Source organism: Brachyistius frenatus, unplaced genomic scaffold (genome assembly GCF_029030835.1).
Source record: "Brachyistius frenatus isolate BFR_SWC_R1_liver_20210118 unplaced genomic scaffold, ASM2903083v1 Contig_119, whole genome shotgun sequence".
Classification (NCBI taxonomy): Eukaryota; Metazoa; Chordata; class Actinopteri; family Embiotocidae; genus Brachyistius; species Brachyistius frenatus.
In genome coordinates this window covers 289,944-309,573 of record NW_027210718.1, presented here as the reverse complement: position 1 = coordinate 309,573, position 19,630 = coordinate 289,944, and the positions used below count along the sequence as shown (strand labels likewise).

Genomic DNA, 19,630 nt, shown 5'->3' with positions numbered 1-19,630 from the left:
GAGCAGGAGATGATCCCGTTTGCTGTGGTGGGCAGTGATCAGGAGTACCAGGTCAATGGCAGGAGGCTGCTGGGGAGGAAGACCAAGTGGGGAACCATAGAAGGTACAACGCTCTCTCTCTCTTTCCTTTTTCCTCTTACAGTCTGTTTTTACCCTTTATATGATAAACCTTCAGCACAGCAGCATGTTCATCATTGACTAGATGTGTTAATATTCAGAAGAAGAGTAAAAAAGGGAGTCGATCACTGTAAACAATTCTTCTTTTAGTCTCTAGACTGCAGTCGTGTGCCGTGCAGCTGGTTCAGGCCTCTTCAGACACAGGCCTGATTTGTTTACTTGATGTAGCAACCTTGTATCACAAACAACAGATACACTGTGGATGCTCAGATAGGAAATACGATGTGTAGAGGATGTGGGGAAAGTTATGGCTGTAATTATTTTTAATTCGGTTTTATAAAATCTAGTGAAAGGTGAACCTCGTCATTGAAAGTTGTTTGTGTGTTTTTGTTGTGTTTTTTTTTTTTTTTTTTTTGCTTTGTTCAAGAGTTAAACATTTTCAGCTTTACCAGTTTACCAATCTTGTCAGCATTTATATCTTTCTCCTTTATTGTTAACATTCATTTTTACTGTATTATTGGGCTTTCAATATTTAATTATGTTATCCACTCCAGGCAGGAGGCACCACCCCTCTATCGGGTGTCTCATAAAGGAATCTTCATTTCCTGCTGAGTGTGCTGTGTGGACACACACACACACACACACACACACACACACACACACACACACACACACACACACATGCACACAAACATGTCTGGTGGGAATTTTTTTATGCATTTAGTCGTATCTCCTCAGAAAGACTCTAAGTAGATGAAAGCATCAGAGATGTGCAGTGGATGAGGGCATCTGAGTGTTAAGATGACACACAGCATCCCTGTGTGTCGGATCATTGCTCTAAGATCACTGACTCCACCTGGTGGACTGTTCAGGAAACAACACTTGCCATTCACACCTGTTGCCTTTTTTTTTAAACTCACTTTTGATTGTTTCTGATAACTGAAGACTTCTTTCTCTCCTGCAGTTGAGAACATAGCCCACTGTGAGTTCGCCTATTTACGGGACCTCCTCATCAGGTGAGTACATTTTGCCCTCTTACTAACGTGTATCGGCCTGGCATTTTGTCCGTTTACAGCCATTTACATAATTGCAGCAAAAAGCAGCATAGTAGACTTGAAGAGCAAAAATACACTTGGGGCATGATTATAGGAATGCAGTGCAAGTAACACGTGACCTGTTAGGCCACATTCATAGACAGCTGGATTGATTAAGACAGAAGCATACATGTACTGTCACACATCAGACGGACAACTGGAAAGACGGCTTAAATGCTTTCTGTGTGGACACGTTGCGAGTACACTCTTGGTTTCAACTTTCCATATCACAGTTCAGTTGGACGAAGATTAGCTTCCAAACTAGTTGAGATAATCTTGAATCAAAATGTAAGACGTGTAGGAACAGCAGGGTTTGGTGAAATGAAAAGTAACAATAGGCCACGCGTCTTTTGAGTCAAGGCTGCTGTTGAAACATTACTGTAAAGCTTCATGACTGTACATACGTGTGTTTTTGTCTTTAGGACCCATATGCAGAACATTAAGGACATCACCAGCAGCATCCATTATGAAATGTACCGTGTGAGGCGCCTCAATGAGAACAACACGGTGGTGGCTCATGCCAACGGTATCCCGCAACATCATCTGGCCGCCCACGAGATGTAGACGCCAGCTGCCCCATCGCAGTGTCACTCATTTCTTATGAGACTTTGATCTTCAATGACAGTCTTCCTTCCACTCCAGCTCCTACATTACAGGTGGGATAGAAACTTAAAAGCCTGTCGGAGGGACTTTATTTTCCGCAACTTTCAGCAGCTGAGCGGACTGTTCATGTCAGTTTATTGCCTCTTTAACAAACCTTATCCTCTCACTATTGCTGACAAAGAGTGAAGAGAAGTTTAATTCCTCGTAATGTGCTGCAGCTTGATTTTTACCTGCTTCCAGATCTTAATTAATATTTGTGGTGCCAAGAGTTTTGGTTTCTACCAAACAGGATGGACTGACAAAATGTTTCTGTGTCATAGTTGCATTAATCAGTAACATATTAATGTCGTCCACTTTTCTTTATCAAGTTCTGTGGGGGGGGGGGTTTGCTGTTACTTTGCCACAACAGAAGTTTTCTGTCTTCATGCACAACAAATGATAAGTGATGATGGTCGTTATTGCACTTGATCACTACAAAGTCTGTCGATGACCGAGCTTGTTGGAGGAGGGCCCGGCAGCGCTTTGCTAACATGTGACACATACAGTGTGTGTGCTGCAGCATCATCCAGCTCTCTCCCCATACTTAAACAAAAAAAAGTTTATCCATCAGCACATCATATGTTTGACTTTATCTTCTTTTTTTTTTCACACAACCTGTGGTTTTGCTTTAACTGTTATATGTTCGTGTCCTGTTAAATACGGATGTCAGGTCCTTGACAACTTTTTAAATTCCCAGTTATAAATGTCATTGTTTATTCATATAAATATCTTAAGAGTGATTTAAGATGAAAAGTATTTATGCACGATATGAAATGTGAACATTTGTCAACAGTTGCAGTCCATTTATTCAGATTATTCACACGCGTATACACACGGTCACACTCCTACTTTTCCTACTTTTGGGCCCATCGCAGTGCCTTATTTATTGGGGGATGTTGTTCTAGTTAGTTGGCTGAAACTGGAAAGAGAGCAGGTTTGTTGGTGCCAGCTTGATGACATCTAGACATTTTTCAGTCCCTTTAAGTCACTTATCTGGAAATAAGAATCTAGTTTTCCATCGACCAGCCAACTTTTTTTCCTTATCTTCAATAATGTACCGAGGATCTTTATCTCTTTGACCCATATATAATTCCCTAAGCTGTCACTCATGCTCTGTCCTGTATATTCGTCTGTGTTCTGATACATTTTTGTACTTGTATTATTGATAACAAATTTTCCTTTATGTTATTTTAAAGAAATAAAGATTGAAGTTGTTAATATTTATTTTCTTGAATTAATTTTTTTTTTGCAGAACATTTGCCCTTTAAAACTCCTGTATAAACTGAAGTGTGTCAAATCTGAGTGTATACACTGTGGAAGTCAACATTTTAGATAATTTTCTGCTACAGTGGAGCCCAATTGCATTTATCCGCAGGTGTAATTCACTTACTGGAGCACTTTAATTGCCATGTCATTAAGGTTTTCCTTGATTAGCCTCTGAAATCAATATGGCTGCCTACTAGGTCCGTGCATAGCTGATTAGGGCTAATTACTTGGATGCATGAGTGAGTCTTTTCTTCCTCCAGTGAGAGAGATGGGGGAAGAAGTGTCCTCAGCTCCAGACAAGACGTGTTGATCGGTGCGAGGACGTGCAGACGTCAGCATTTTGAGGTAATGGAGCAGCAGAATGTAGCCAGCGCTAACAAACGAATGTCAAGTAATGACAGCTAAAGTTTTAGTGATTTCCATATTTTTATTTCTTTTAAAGCACTTCTCACTCGATGGAATCAGTCCACAGGGATTTTTACAGAAACTGTCAAGTCTAAGCTGGAGGTGTTTTTTTTGTTTTTTACATTTTGGCTGCACATAATTTTTTTGTTATGAAATGGTCCTCTTGTTACTTGACACTATATTATCAATGATAGTTGACAAGTGTGAAATCTTCATTGCCAGTAAGTTTAATGTTTCAAAGTTTTATTTGGCAGGTGAAGGACTTGTGATTTAGAAACAAGGTTAAATCGTCTGCATGTTTGAAAGCTGTTAAAAAAAAAACAGCAGCATGAACATATTTTCTGTGTCAATAAAGTGCAAAACAAAGTGACATTAGTTTCATCTCAGACTTGAAACGAAAAGACAACTAATGTGACATTACTCTTTGTACATGTGAGAGAAACAAGTCTTGAAACGCCAGTAGCTCGTATAAGTCAAATTCTCACAGCAAAGTTAATGTGGTCATGGGACCGAACAATCAGCCTTTACCGTGTCAAAATGAAATCATGTCTTGGTTTTGATTCTTTTTCTTTTTAAAATCCAATTTTTACCATGCAGAGGACGTCCAAGATGGCGACTTGCTGCATAGCTCCTCAAAATGGCGCCTGCCGTGTCCCATCTTCCCCTCTGTTCAGATGGCACACGCCTGGGACACCCACGGGCACGACCCTCTAGTAAAGCTGAACCCTCATCTCATAACTTGAGACCCCCACATTCTCCTGCTCCTTCTTCTCCATGTCCCCAGGGAACAAATGGGAGAGAAGCAGCTGCATCTCGACTCGCTCTGGCCGTGGCTCGTCCCCTCCCTGCATGCCACCCAGCAGTCGTCTTGTTGGCACCCACCCAGCGCTTCATCGCCTGCCTTAATGATATTCATTAATGAGCTGCATGCTTTATGGATACTAATGAAGTTGGAGACTCAAAGACAGAAAGAAACTATTTTGGCTTGCAGACTGCAGAGTTGTATTTCAGGTGTTTATGTTGTGGAGATATAACGGCTTGAATGCATGTTGTGTACATCAGCTCGTGTACATTTTGCACCGTGCCAGTTGTTTTAATACTCAGTGACAACTTAATAGCTTTGCCGGTCTGTTGCCAGAGCGCTGCGCAGATGCACGCGTGTGATCCACCCTCACACAATATCACTAGGTAGATGGACGGACCACTGCTGAGCGTAACGGGTTGGGCATTAATAGATATGGGCATGCTCATTGGTCAGACCTGGCACAGTGTGATGGATGGCACCTATCAGAGCAGAACGAGCCCTCTGGACAGGAAGCATTTTGACGAATGCTCACCCTGGGTAATGTCTGAATGCATGAATATGCAAGAGTTGGTTACAGCAGTGCATCAGTATATTTAGAAGTGAATTGTCTTCGTCCTAACAGAAGAGGAGCTTTTTATGTCTGATATCAGTATTTTTTTTCACCAGACAGTAAAATCAGTCCTAAGTTGCAGCATCCATCTATTCGTTGTTTGACAAATGCATTGATTTGTATTGCACCCCATAGTTAAGATTCCACCCAACTCATCTGCATAAAACCAATGTGCCAACAATTAGCACCTGTTTGTAAGATAAGTATAACTCCTTAGCATCATGTTATTTTTTCCCCCCTTTTGATTTTTTTAATTAGCCTACCTGATTGCAAAATCTGTGGAGATATTCGTGACAACTGTGGTGCCTTGTGTGAATGCATGTGGCTGATCACATTGTGCATATATTTGTTGGTGTGTGTGTGTGTGTGTGTGTGTGTGTGTGTGTGTGTGTGTGTGTGTGTGTGTGTGTGTGTGTGTGTGTGTGTGTCACGGTGTATTTACATGTCTACCTCGCTCACTCCCCCATCTCCTGGCGTGAGTTGTTGTTTGTCCCCATTTGTCTCCTCCTTCCCCCCCATCTGCCGTTTCTCTTCCTCTTTGTTGGCAGACACCTCACCTTCTCCTCCTCCTCCTCCTCCTGCTCCATCCCTCCCTTCCTCCCTCCTTATTTCTCTCTCCCTTTCGTCAGTTTCCACCCTCGCTCCTGGCTCCGTGCCAGGCACTCAGACACGTATGGGGGAGGGGCTGCGGCCATATGCAAATGATCTGACTTTATGCAAATCAGTCCTGCTGTTAATTAAAAGTCAGCTGCAAATTCAATTAGCTGACTGAACAGAGCGGGAGAAAACTGGTTTGCTTGGATAGATGTGATGTGGGTTTGGAAGAAAAATTCCCAAAACAGTGTGCGGCTGACGATTCGAAAACAAAGAAATCATAGCTAAGGGGTTTAAAATGGGTTGGACACGGGGTTCGAAGGGTCACTTTGTTGTGGGGAAAAAAACTCTTCAACCCAAGTGATGGCAGTCATAATATAGCTCGCTGCTCTGTATACTACACTGGCATGCTGGTTGACATACACTCTGCTAAAGCACTTGAGACAGAGGGAGAAAAAGATCCAGACAGAGAAGGTGAGACGGAGAGAAGAGCATCGTTGGTACAGTAGCTCCAGCCTCTGATTAATTACTGTAAGTAATTAAACTAGTCGCATATGTATGTCAACGATTATGCTACTGTTAAGGAAATGGATGCAAGCAAGCATTTGGTTGTGCGTATATGCATCTCTGTAACTATGCATGCTTGTGTGTACGATATGTTTGTCTGGCTTTGTGTAATTTGTTCTCAGCTTCTTCTGCTGCCCTCGACGTGCCGCGTTGTGGACACATTAAACCAAATCAGTTTGTTACAAGGAGTTTTAGACATTTTAGCACAGGTGAGACATTTGAATCACCTCAAGTTGTGGTTTGCTGTCATGGTCAACACATTAAACTCCACGGGCAAGAATTAACTAAATTGTTTCTTAATCAAATGCCCTTTGTGTGTGGAACAGCTGGAGTAATGGCATTATCAAGTGTTGATAAATGGACAGATGGACAGGTTTTAAGACATCACATGGTGACACAATTCCATGCAGAAAAACATTTTTTGCAGCTGTATGCCTCAGTGTTGTTGAAAAGTTTGTTTGGTGTCGATGGTGGCATCATAAACTCTCCAGATCGGTATGTTTGGGCAGAAGACTGAGAAAGACTTGCACTTTTCCGCAGAGATATATGGGGAGCTGGAGTTGGAGGATGGGTGGTGGAATTCTGCTCCCTGAGGGGAGTGTCATGGCACCCTACCAAGAGTCAACCAGCGGGGGTGATAGATGGAAGTAAGTTTGGGATGAGCAGAACATGGATGTGGGGAGAGAAAGGAAAAACGACTGTAAGGGATTCAGTTGGAAAGATGGATGGAAAGGAAACATTGTGTGGACGTGTGTGTCTTACTGGGGACTTTTCTTTTTGTTAAAAGAAGATAAAGACCGTGTTGTGAAGTGAGAAACTCAATATAATTGTGCTGACGGATAGTTCAATACCCTACTCGAGTCCTGCTGTGGTTATTATATTGTCCGTTTTCACTCTGAAGCAGGTTTTGTTGCTGTTGGTTTCTTTATACAGCATGTTTGGTCTAATTTTTTTAGTCTAGGTGAAGGTCTATGTTTCAATAAAAACATATTAAGTAACCATTACAAGGGTGTTGCTCAATACCAAAAAGACACTCCATCCGAAACTGTCTTTGATTACTGAAAGTTGACCTCCTTACTTGAAAAGTGTGGTTAGTTTTATTTAAAAGCAAAAAAAAGTCAGTGGTTTTTCTCAGTCTTTGTTTGAACCATCTCAGAAAAAAAAAATCAAGTTTTTCAACACAGCCAAATCAAAGAATCTTGGAGCCGTTGGTTACAGTGGAATCCAGTGCTGAAACATACAATTACTTTTATGCCATATTTAGTCACCAAAATGTGCTTCAATTTTCACACACAAGCTTGTCAAGCTCCGACTTTATAATGGTGGCATATTAAGTCTTTACAGCTCACCTCTTTGTGTTTGGTTGAATATTATCTTAAAAGAGCATAGAAAGAAGAAGAGGAGCAGCTCAGAACTGCACTAACATCAAAAGCATACCTCTTATCCAATGGAAAATAGAAATCTTTATCATCTCACTTTGGATGTTAGAAGCGATTATTAAAAAGGAAGCGCTAGATATTAAGGAATTTAATTGAGCATTCAATGCTGCAAGTCAAGGCATAGTTTACCTTTCATCAGTGTGCGTGTATTTGTGTTGTGTGTATTTGTGAACATCATCTTCATGCAGGACTGAATGCACATCAAAAGATCCAATCAGAGTGTATGCACCTGTTGAAAATTTTAAATGTGCTCGTATAGAAAAGACACTTGCCAGATTGGTTTTTGACTTTCCTGTTCAAGTCTCCTGACAGCCTGCATACATCAGTTTGATGTATGCAGCCAGGTGAGACCGCAGGTGAATAGTAATGGAGGTTAAGGACACAAAAGATTCGGGCAAGAAAACGGAAAGGTTGTTGATGGATGGAGTGTGGAAAGAAAGAATGTGTTTTGGATGTGGCAGAGATGGAAACTGTTACACAGGACACGGGCTGGAAGGAGGAAGCGGGTTGGAGAGGACGGTCAAGTCATAAGAAATTAATTTTCCCCATGGTTGCACATTGGTTTCAGTGGTGATGCTGAAGGAAGGAGGTGCAGATACAAGAATGGACCACACACACACACACACATACAGTGGCACAAATACCTGAACTCTTCTGGAACAACCCCTCCAGCTGCTGATAATTAGAAAAAGTAGATCACTGTGTAAAAGAAGAATGCAGTCGAGATGAGAGTGACAGGAAGCTTGATTGTAAAGTAGCCTGAAAACACTGTCTAGAGGGAGTAATCGGATACAGCTGGAAAGAGGAGACGCAAAGGCAAACGGACATACGGAGTGAAAATGTAAGCAGAGAAGTGACCTTAACTACTGACCTCAAAACGGATGACACACATTGCTGCCCTGATGTTCTTGATTGACTGTCTGTCTCTCTTTTTGTCACTCAGGTTATGGAACCAGCATCAGGTGTCTACAGAGATAAACCCATCACAAACAGCACAGCACAGCACAGGTAGGTGTTTGTGTGCATGTGCAGTTTTTATAGCCTTTTATTTCCCCATTGGTTGTCAGTTATAATAGTCAAGTTGATTGGCATTGTAAATCTCCCACAGATCCTCACATACCTGCCTAATTAAACCCATCTCAATATCACACCGAGAAATCACATGGGACATCAAAGCGGACAGTTGTTAAACCCAAACCTTAAAACTAAGCCAGGTTCACCGCTTGGATCTTATTTACAGTCAAATGGAAAACGTGCATGTAGAAATAGTGGCTATTATAATGAATTTGACCCTCTTTGATACAATACCTACAGATAAAGGTGATATACTCAAGCAAATGGTCTCTTCGTTATTTAAGTGTGGTATCATCATGCCAAGATCTGAAGAGCTTTTTAAGGCTTTCAGAAAAAAGGTCATGGATGCCTACAAGTCTTGCAAGGGATTTATACACTGTGTTGTTGAAGTGTTCCCTTTATTTTTTTGAGCAATGCAACTCCAAGTCAATCACACTTCTGGGAAATCAACCTGTCCAGTTAGGAAGCAACACTGATTGTGAATCAATTTCACCTACTGTTGTGCAAATGGAACAGACAACAGGTGGAAATGAGAGTCAATTAGAAAGACAACCCCTATAAAGGAACGGTTCTGCAGGTGGTGACCACAGACCATTTCTCTGTCCTCGTCCTTTCTGGCTGATTTTTGGTCACTTTTGCATTTTGCCAGTGCCCTCATCACTAGAGGTAGCATGAGGCGGTGTCTATAACCCACAGAAGTTGCTCAGGTAGTGCAGCTCATCCAGGATGGCACATCAATGCACGCTGTGGCAAGAAGGTTTGCTGTGTCTGTCAGCACAGTGTCAAGAGCACGGAGGAGATACCAGGAGACAGGCCGGTACACCAGGAGACGTGGAGGGGGCCGTAGGAGGACAACAACCCAGCAGCAGGACCGCTATGTGCAAGGAGGAACAGGAGGAGCACTGCCAGAGCCCCACAAAATGACCTCCAGCAGGCCACTAATGCGCATGTTTCTGCTCAAATTGTCAGAAACAGACTCCATGATGGTGGTATGAGGACCCAACATCCACAAGTGGGGCCTGTGCTTACAGCCCAACACCGTGCAGGGCGATTGGCATTTGCAGGAGAACACCAAGATTGGCAGCTTCTCCATTGGCGCCCTGTGCTCTTCACGGATGAGAGCAGGTTCACACTGAGCACATGTGACAGACATGACAGAGTCTGGAGACACCGTGGAGAACGTTCTGCTGCCTGCAACATCCTCCAGCGTGACCGGTTTGGCGGTGGGTCAGCGACGGTCTGGGGAGGCATTTTTTTGGGGGGCCGCACAGCCCTCCATGTGCTAGCCAGAGGTACCCTGACTGCCATTTGGTACCGGGATGAGATCCTCAGACCCATTGGAAGACCATATGCTGGTGCAGTGGGCCCTGGGTTCCTTCTGATGCATGACAATGCTAGGCCTCATGTGGCTGGAGTGTGTCATAATGAAGGCATTGATGCTATGGACCGGCCTGCCCGTTCCCCAGACCCGAATCCAATCGAGCACATCTGGGACATCATGTCTCGCTCCATCCACCAACGCCACGTCGCACCATAGACTGTCAAGGAGTTGACTGATGCTTTGATCCAGGTCTGGGGGGAGATCCCTCAGGAGAACATCCATCATCTCATCAGGAGCATGCCCAGGCGTTGTAGGGAGTGCATACAGGCACGTGGAGGCCACACATACTACTGAGCCTCATTTTGACTTGTCTTGAGGAATTTCCACAGAAGTTGCATCAGCCTGTGATCTGATTTGTCCACTTTTATTTTGGGTATGATTCTGAATCCAGACCTCCATGGGATAATGATTTTGATTTCCATTGATCATTCTTATGTTATTTTTGTTCTCAACACATTCCACTATGTAATGAATAAAGATTTTCAACTGGAATATTTCATTCATTGAGATCTAGGATGTGTTGTTTAAGTGTTCCCTTTATTTGTTTGAGCAGTGTATATGTTCTCCTAAATATTTGAAATAAATCAGTTCCCTGTAACGAAAATCTTCTACAAGTGGTGGAGATTTGAAACTACTGCCAGTTTGTCCAGGACTGGCCGCTCCAGCTAATTCAGCCCAAGAGCAGACTGTATGATGCAAAAAGAAGTCTCCAAGAATCCAAAAATGTCATCCTAGTGTTTGCAGGTAACTCTTGGAACTCTTGGTAACTCCTGGTATCAAAGTGCATGTGACAACAAACAATAAGAGATTGTCATTAGTTTCCCAGTGAACATAGAGGCAAAGACCAGGACTTTTGGAATAATGTGCAGTGGACAAACAAATCAAAGATAGCGTTGTTCGGCCACAGTAACACTAGATATGTTTGGCACAGACCTCAAATCAGATGTGAAGCATGGTGATAATATTATGGTTTGGTGTGACTTCGCTGCCTCGGACTGGGCAGCTTTTGGTCGTTGATTAAATTATGAATTCTGCATCATATCAAAGAATGCTTTAAGAAACCTGTCCAAAGGTTTAACCAGGAATGGACCTTTTAACGGGATAATGATCCTAAGCACATTCTTAAGAAATGGGTCAAAATTAAGAAATAGATGATTATAGAAGGGCTTAGTCAAAGTCCGTATTTTAATCCCATTTAAAATATTGTGAGAGATTTGAAACAGGCAGCACATGCAAAAAGGAGTTTTTCACGTGATGATAGTGGATTTATCCAGGATTTGGGAATTTCAGCAAAACGATGGCAGAGGCTCAGGGACAATTGTGTGAAATGCCTTCAATCTCTGCTAAATGGGACAATGCTCAGTTAGGCAAAGGATGCACTTACTTTTTCCACAAAAGAATATTAAAATTTTATTGAATAGATGATTGAAAAAGTTAATTTTCCTTGTGGTTGGTGTTTAAGTATATTGTTATCTGTAGGCACTGTATCAAAGAAGATCAGATGTTTGCTTATGTCTAAATATGTCAAAAAAGGCCAATATTATTTTACATTTTCACGTCTGTAAATCAAAGATGCCTTGATATTAACTGAGAACTGCTTTAATATCATGTGCACATTTGTCCTCAGGGCTTTTTATTCCTCTCCATCAACTTGTCTGTCTTTTCTCACTTGATATTGTAAGGATTTAATATTGTGTGAATGCTGACCACCCGCTACACACACACACACACACACACACACACACACACACACACACACACACACACACACACACACACACACACACACACACACACACACACACACACACACACACACACACACACACACACACACACACACAGATATACACCCCTGTGGCTGCAGCAGTCACTCATGTCAGATACGAACCAATAAAGCAGGTTTCTGTAAGCTTGCAGTGGAAGGCAGAGGGAAAACACACTCTTTATTAGAGGAAGAGTGTTGGCACAAAGTCCCTCAGTAAATTCACTCTGCACTGCTCCACTGATCCTCCACCCTCACTCGTCTCTGCAGCAACACGGCCTCCACTTTATTCCTGTCTTCTGTCTCTGCTCTGATATATTCAATATTGTTAGTCCTTCCAGTATTGTTAGTATGACAGGCTACAGCTACAGCTACTGGATTACAGTTGACCCCCTGTTACTGTTACTACACAAGATGTACAACGTTAACTATGGCAGATTTACCACTCAATACTTGTATTTTTGAAACATTGAGTCCTCTATTACATACAGAGGAGGAAAGAAAGAGTGTGTCTCATTTTTGGCCACCGATTGTCACTAGCAGGTTTTATGAGCTGTATTTAGATCGTGTAAAGTAGAAATTAGCTTTTTCTTTCACCTTCTGACACTTTAAGAGAGAGCAGGATGAGAAAAGTGTTATCAGATCCTGTATTTAAATGTGTGCCCTGATGTGATGAAACAAAATATTCTGTACAATATGGAGATCTACTCGCACCCTGTGTTTATCACTGGTCTGTGGTGATTCAGAGGTTGACGATTTGCCAGACTTTCCATAGATAAATTCTTTACTGAAACACATCTGTCGCTTTTCCTCATTCATACGTGTGCGTTCACCCACACATCCCCACCATCCTTCTGCAACTCGTCTGCATGGAGCTTTAGAGATTATACACCGTGCAGATGACAAGACGGTCTGTACGAGATGATTTAAGGCCTCTTTCCTTCCTTTTCTTTTCTTCATCCACTGACTGTTGTGTTTCTTGTCTTTCTGTGCATGTTGTTGCTCCTTTCAGGATGTTCAAGGTGTTCCTCTAAAAATACTGAAAGAAAGAAGGACTTGATTGTCTTAGTGGTATTGCCAAAAGTCTGGTGCATTACGTGTGTGTGTGTGTGTGTGTGTGTGTGTGTGTGTGTGTGTGTGTGTGTGTGTGTGTGTGTGTGTGTGTGTGTGTGTGTGTGTGTGTGTGTGTGTGTGTGTGTGCCACATGGCAGTCTACCCATTAACCTGGTGCTAATCTACACACTGCAGAAACAAGAGGACTGAAGCCAACCAGCTTCATAGCATTTGACAGATATTATTACCAAGTAGTTTCGATTAGTGCTGTAATGACATTGTAGAGTATACTCTCACATGAAATTAAATGTATCTGTTGTGACTCGAGATTGTGTTGGTGTGTGCATGTTTATGTATGTGTATTGTGTGTATTTAGCCCAGAAACCTATTTGTGTTAATTTTTTTCTCTACTTCTGTCATCGGGACACCTCATCACAACAGTGTCAGCAACAGTTCCCTTCTATCGCTCCATCCGTGTTTATCTTTTTTCTTCTCAACAAGGCTTTTACAGCCATGCTAATGACATAGAATCAGGGGGAAGAGGAAGCATTACCGTCCCTGTAAACCTCCAAATGAGACTGCTTCATGAAGGAAGTATGTGGTTTTATAATGTTGACTATTTACAGCTCTCGGGCTCAGGGCCCATTCATTACAGAGGACCCCTGGTAGGTTTCATTCACTGAGAGGGATGCCCGGGTTCAAAGAAATAGAAGAGGAGGCTGCATTATGCTTCAAAAGATGGTTGAGATTGATGCAGAGATACTCTGGTACATACAGTAAAAGCCAGAGGCCACAGTGTTCTCTGTTCAGTCGATGGACAACTATGTACACACTGATCCCTACAGCTAAAAGCATGCTGCTAGTGAGAATTTTTTTGTGGAAATCAATAGATACAGAATATCTTCTACATTTATTCATGATTATTGTATTGAAAGGGATTTTTTTTTTTTTTTGTGAACAGAGGTCATATGTTCAGTTCAGTTTTTAATCATGTACAAAAGAAGCTCCGCTCGTGCATTCAGATGACAACCAAGTCTTCTGCTGTGATTTTAATACTAATAACACTCATTGTACTGGTACTGTCTCAGTGTTTTGGGCAAAAGGAATTAGCTGTTGCCTGGAAAGAACAGCTTTCCCTTTGCATTTCAGGAAGCTCTGTGTCTGACTTAGGCCCGGAGCTGAATGGCAGTGTGAGCTGTACTGTCACATCATGAACCCTAGAAGGCATACAATTGGTCAGCATCTGTGTTTGGAAACAATGCATTGATAGTTCCCCTCGTCACATTGATGCATTGCCGTTCAGCAACTTTGAAATATATAAATTGACATTTCAGAAATATGAGTGTTCACTTTTTTTTTGCCCAGAAGTACTGTAGATGAGACATCACATCACAACTGCACAGTAAATAGGACACTAAAGCCAGCAGCCGATTAGCTGAGCTATATGGACTGGAAATGGGGAAATAGCAAGCTTACGAACAGAAAATCCAAAAGTATCTTGTCTCAGTCATGAAAGTCATTGCATGATCTGACCAATGACTGTGAAATAGAGACTTATCCATTTAAATCAAAATTAATGTAGCCGATAATTAGGGTTCATATACATCTCAACATTTTTTTTTTTCAATGTTTAGGTGCAAAGTCAGCATTTGTAGGTTTGATTACTGTACGTGCAAAGGCAACACTGTGTTTTAAGTGAATAAAGTGGCAAATTTCATAATCACACAGGAGTTGGCAGGAGATTGTTGGGTTAGATACTGAACATACCAAGCATGCAACTGTCTGTGCTACATAGAGTTTAAGCATCATAAACACTTTGGTTGAAGTTGGGGACAGATTTTGGTTTTGATTAAGTAACATTTTGTTTTATTGTGTGTCTTTGACAAGATGACAACATTACCAGCCTTAATCAAGTGCTGTAAGTGTCTAAACATGAAACCGTTTAATAATGTTGTGGTCTCTACAAGTGGGCATTTTACTACAAAATCGCATACTTTAATGCAGAAGTAAATACGTTTTTACACGACATGTTACTAATACAGTCAGCGTCAACCTATTTGTGACTTGCCAAATAAGTTAATCAACATCTCCAGAAATGAATGTAATCAATTTTGTTTCCTTCAAAATATATGCTGTTGTAATTTAGATGTCCTTTAAAATAATTTGTAGGAGACAGGGTTGCTGTTTTACACACTGTTTTAAACAAACAATAAATGACATGTTAATTAGTTAGCTTTAGAGATGCTGGTGGGTGAATTGTCTTACCTCAGTTTGTCTTTCTTTTTTCAGTGCACTGCAGTCCTGATAGGACCACATGAAACTAGTCCGTCTCTGAGAAAAGGATGCAAATCTCGATAAAAGGCAGAGATGGGTTCAAAGAACTAACGTCTTTCTGTGGATTTATCCAGGATTTGGGAATCTTGTAAAGAATGAAAGAGGATTTTCTGATTGAGATTACAAGAATCAGAGATGGGTAGATAAAAGTTACACCTTTTCTCTTCTTATCCCTCATTACTTTACTCTTCTTCTTTCTTCTTCTTTCTTCGACGAACAGCACAGACTCAATCACACACTGGAGTGCTTTTGTCACATGCTTACAAAGAGTGAATATATGGTAATGGAAATTACTGAGATTTATTCTTCCTCTCCCTTTCTGAGCTGGACAGTAGAGTAAATAAATCATAGAAGTGTAACTGCCAACCTAAAAGACATGATGGGAGCAGGCCATTCAAGCTTGAACACTATTTGGGGAGCAGACTGAGGCCCAAAGGAGATGTTTATCTTGTTGGGGAGCTGACAAAATAGTGGCTTCCTTTTCAGATTTAACAGCTATGTTGGACCATAGGGGTACACACTTGTAAGCCTCAATGCACAAAATTTAATACAGATACACAAGCCAGGACTGAATGGAAAAGTTGTGTTTTAAGGACTTAGCTTAGCTTAGCACAAAGACTGGAAACAGTGGGAGACAGTCAGATATCTTGGTTGTTTGATTTGTGCAAAAATCCAAGCGCATAAATTAGTACTATAAGCAGACTATTAGGCAGATTTTGTCAGCATTAGACTGGCTACCTGTTTCCTCCCATTTTCAGTCTTTGTTCTAAGCTAACCGACCGCTGGCACCAACATCATCATTTTTGCAAGTGTGACCATGGGCAAAAATACGCGTCACTAGAGACTGAATTTGAATCGTTTATATTTCAGTAGTTCAACATTAATATTTGCATTAAAGAATTGAATTTAAATCACATAACTGTATTGTATGTTACAACGCTCTGTACACGTCCACACTCAGCACTCACAAATCAAATTTATGTCTTAAACTTCCTTTTCAGACTAATATGACACTTTTCTTCTGCTGGAGAATATGAACTTTTGACATGAACAAATAGGTTTACTGTATCTTGCTGCACTACTATTTCACAGTGCTGTTTCAGGACAACAATGGCACAGATACAAAAAGTTTTTGACAGTTTGAAGGCCACCATTATATCAACTAAGCTGTTGTGTAAAATACATATAACACCTTGATAATTAACCAGGCTTAAAAGAGCAATGCCGACATGAAACAACATGGGTGGTGTGTACTTTACAGTATATACAGGGAACAGTAAATTACCTTTAACCTCTGCCTCCGTTGAGACGAGGCTCAGCTTCTTGGAAAATGCCAGGGCGCTCAAGACCAGATGAATATTGCCTCGATGTTACCATAGACACACACAAACGCACACTATGTACATCCATACACACACCTCGGCACCAAGGTGTAACTCAAATTCTCCGGCTTAATTAAAAGCAGCCCACTTTAGAGCTGCCATCTCGTTTAGCTAATTAGTCATGAATATGAAATGCCAGGATTTTAATTAGCTTTCCATTGTCAGAGAGGGATAGGCAGAAATATCTGACTAATTTTATCTCCTCGCTTGGCCGCACTTTAGATTATAAAGACCTACTAGCAATGTGATTTGATTCCTTTGTGATGATCAGTGAGATGTAGGTGAGTACATGCAAGCTCAATTTCACTCTGACTGTATTTAACAGGGATAGTGTATTTCCAAATGACTTAATATTTGTGAAATAGTCTCATTTCAATTTGAATCACTGTAATTGCTTAAATATATACCTCTTATAGAAAAGTGTGTTGAAAACAAGCATATTCGTAGTGTAGGGTGTAGGATCAATAATTACATAAGATGAACAACTAAATGCTGCCTCGAAAGATAAATTCATTACCAGCAAAATAACCAAACACATTGTAAAATACCATAAAATGTTGAATACATTTGGACCTAAACCATGTTTATTTTAAGTTAGAAATTATTTGCACAACATAAATGTGTGCATAATTAAAACAACAAATGTTCTTGTTGATCTTTAATTGGTAAGAACAAATAAAATCTCTTACCAGAGAAATCTTGCAAAGCTGTCATTCTCCATCTATTTCCTGTATTTTTCACTGCAAACTATCAAATAATCAAATGCTTTTTAATCATGCTCTGCCAGGGAGGGACTGTTTGGAGCACAAGCACAGTCTTCATGTTTTACAGATATCGGTGGACAGGTAGATAGGTCTGGGGTCTGTTTTGCAATTGGTAATTAGATTGATTAAGGTTGAACTGGTGCTGGAGTCACGAAGACAGGGAGTGGGAAATAGAGATGGATGAGCCTGTGGGGCTGCAGCTACGAGATAGGAATGGTGAATAGAGCTCATCTTGGGCTGGCTGGCTGGCTCCTGTGGAGAGAAGAATAGACTATTGGGCTATAATCCTCCTCGCCATCCCCAGTCTCTGCCTGGTTTTAGCCAGGTGCGGCTTCATCCCCACCACTGGACAGTGTGCGTGTGAGTTAGTCCTTTTTGATTGGTGTAGGAACTCTATTGTGTTTGCTTTGTATTACTGTGCTCCGAGTTGTTCCCCTCACTGTCTTGATTGCTGAGGCATCCTTTCACGCACACACAAACGCTGCCGTGCGTGTGGCGAGGAGAACAGGTGTGCTCGGTGTGTGTCTATCGCTCCCTGCGGAGTTAATGTTTGATCAGGGACAGAATGAGAGAGAAATCGAGAGCGAAAGATGAAGTAAAGCTCAGCGTGATTGCTTTCTGTCTACAGGCAGAGCTGTGACCAAACCGCAACTTCCTCAGTCAATATCAGGTTTCATGGCTGCGACTGCTGGGTGTTTTCCAGACATTCAGAGCTGACTGGGGAAATTCACATCCCACGCCTGGCGTTTCACTTATCAAACATTTTGTTACCCGTCAAGTCTGACTCACCGGATCTAGAATCTTGGTATGAACCTGACGAAGATTTGGTTCATGCAATAAGCCCGATCTGCTTGGTTCTTTTCGGTCTTTTACAAAAATTACAAACAAACAAGCAGGTAGTATGACCACCCCCAGGAAGTCTGCCCTATTTCTGCGGGCAGAAGTCAGAAAAATGACAAACACCTTGTCATCCTCCACATAAACCAGCACCGGGACAAAACGGAGTGCATTATACAGTATATACATGTTTTGATCTACTGCAGTTTTTCGTAGTTAACATTTAACACAGTTAGAAATCTAGGTAGTCTAGGCTATTTCACCTTATATGTACCTTATTTGTGCCCCGAGGAAGTAGATTGCTTACTTTCACAAGAAACGCTGGCCTTTTATTTTATGTCAAACTTCTCAAGGCTCTCAAAAGTGGAATATGTTCCCAGTTCGACGAGCATTCAGGTTCTTGGATGTCAAAGCAGTCCAACTCCGTGGTTGTTAATGAACACACCTTTAGTACACTGTGAGACTTGCAAGATACAGCCTGTAAAAAAAAAAAAAAAAACACCATTTGCTCACAGTTAACTGTTGGGTCACACTGGTAGCTGCTCTCAGCTATCATCCATGCAAGCAGGGAGAAAAGAGATATGAAAGGAGTGGACACAGGAGGGCACAGAGGGCTCCAGATTGCAAAGATAAAGAGAGGAAAAAGTAGTGTTCAAGGAACATGTGAGGCAGCATGTTTTGCTGTTGCCTCTAACAGAAGAGGCGTGATATCAATTTAAATCTCTCCCAAGAACTCTTCTTCAATCACATGAGAGAGAACTGATTTAATAGCAAGACCTCAGACTTCCATTCATCAGCAGGATGAAGGGCTGCACAGAACTGAAAATTAACACGCGCGCGTGTGTGTGTGTGTGTGTGTGTGTGTGTGTGTGTGTGTGTGTGTGTGTGTGTGTGTGTGTGTGTGTGTGTGTCGTGTGTGTCTGTGCGTGCGCGCGCACGCGTGCATGTATGAACTTACACATTTTGTGAAAGAATAATGGTTCAAATATTCTCTCCTCCTCCCTCCCGTCCCCTTCGCCTTTAACACACACACGCATACACCAACACACACACACACACACACACACACACACACACACACACACACACACACACACACACACACACACACACACACACACACACACACACACACAAATGCAGTAACCCATGTTGCAACGAAATTCAAATTGTAATGGTTATTGATATGTTGTTTGTAAATATCCCCCTTGTTCTTCATCCTCTTAACACCCTCTACACTTTCATACTTCTGTCTTGTGTCCATAAAATAAAAGCACACTCCATACCTGTACATTACATACTCAGCAACTATGAACTGTGTGTATATTAAATATTTTTTCTAAACCATGCCATGATAATAATGCTATAGGTATAGATTTTAGGTATGTGTTTTGCTTTTGAAGGTGGTCAAAGATCTGCCAGCAGCCGAATTGGTTATTGATAAGCTGTTGTGAAGGTTATAATGTCAAGGGTCATGTCTGGGCTGGGCTGTCTGAAGCCC

General features: G+C 41.5%; 1 protein-coding gene across 5 annotated transcripts in view; it reads left to right on the top strand.

Moving 5' to 3' along the window:
• septin9a (septin 9a) overlaps positions 1 to 3,078 on the top strand; it is a 72,460-nt gene extending 69,382 nt beyond the window's left edge. For all 5 annotated transcript variants that reach the window (XM_069713552.1, XM_069713554.1, XM_069713553.1 and 2 more), the window contains 3 exons: positions 7 to 103; positions 1,082 to 1,133; positions 1,634 to 3,078. In XM_069713552.1, coding sequence (XP_069569653.1) covers positions 7 to 103; positions 1,082 to 1,133; positions 1,634 to 1,775 — 291 coding nt within the window. In that variant the 3' untranslated portion in view covers positions 1,776 to 3,078. The remainder of the gene's footprint in view (positions 1 to 6; positions 104 to 1,081; positions 1,134 to 1,633) is intronic.
• Positions 3,079 to 19,630: the final 16,552 nt, after the last annotated feature.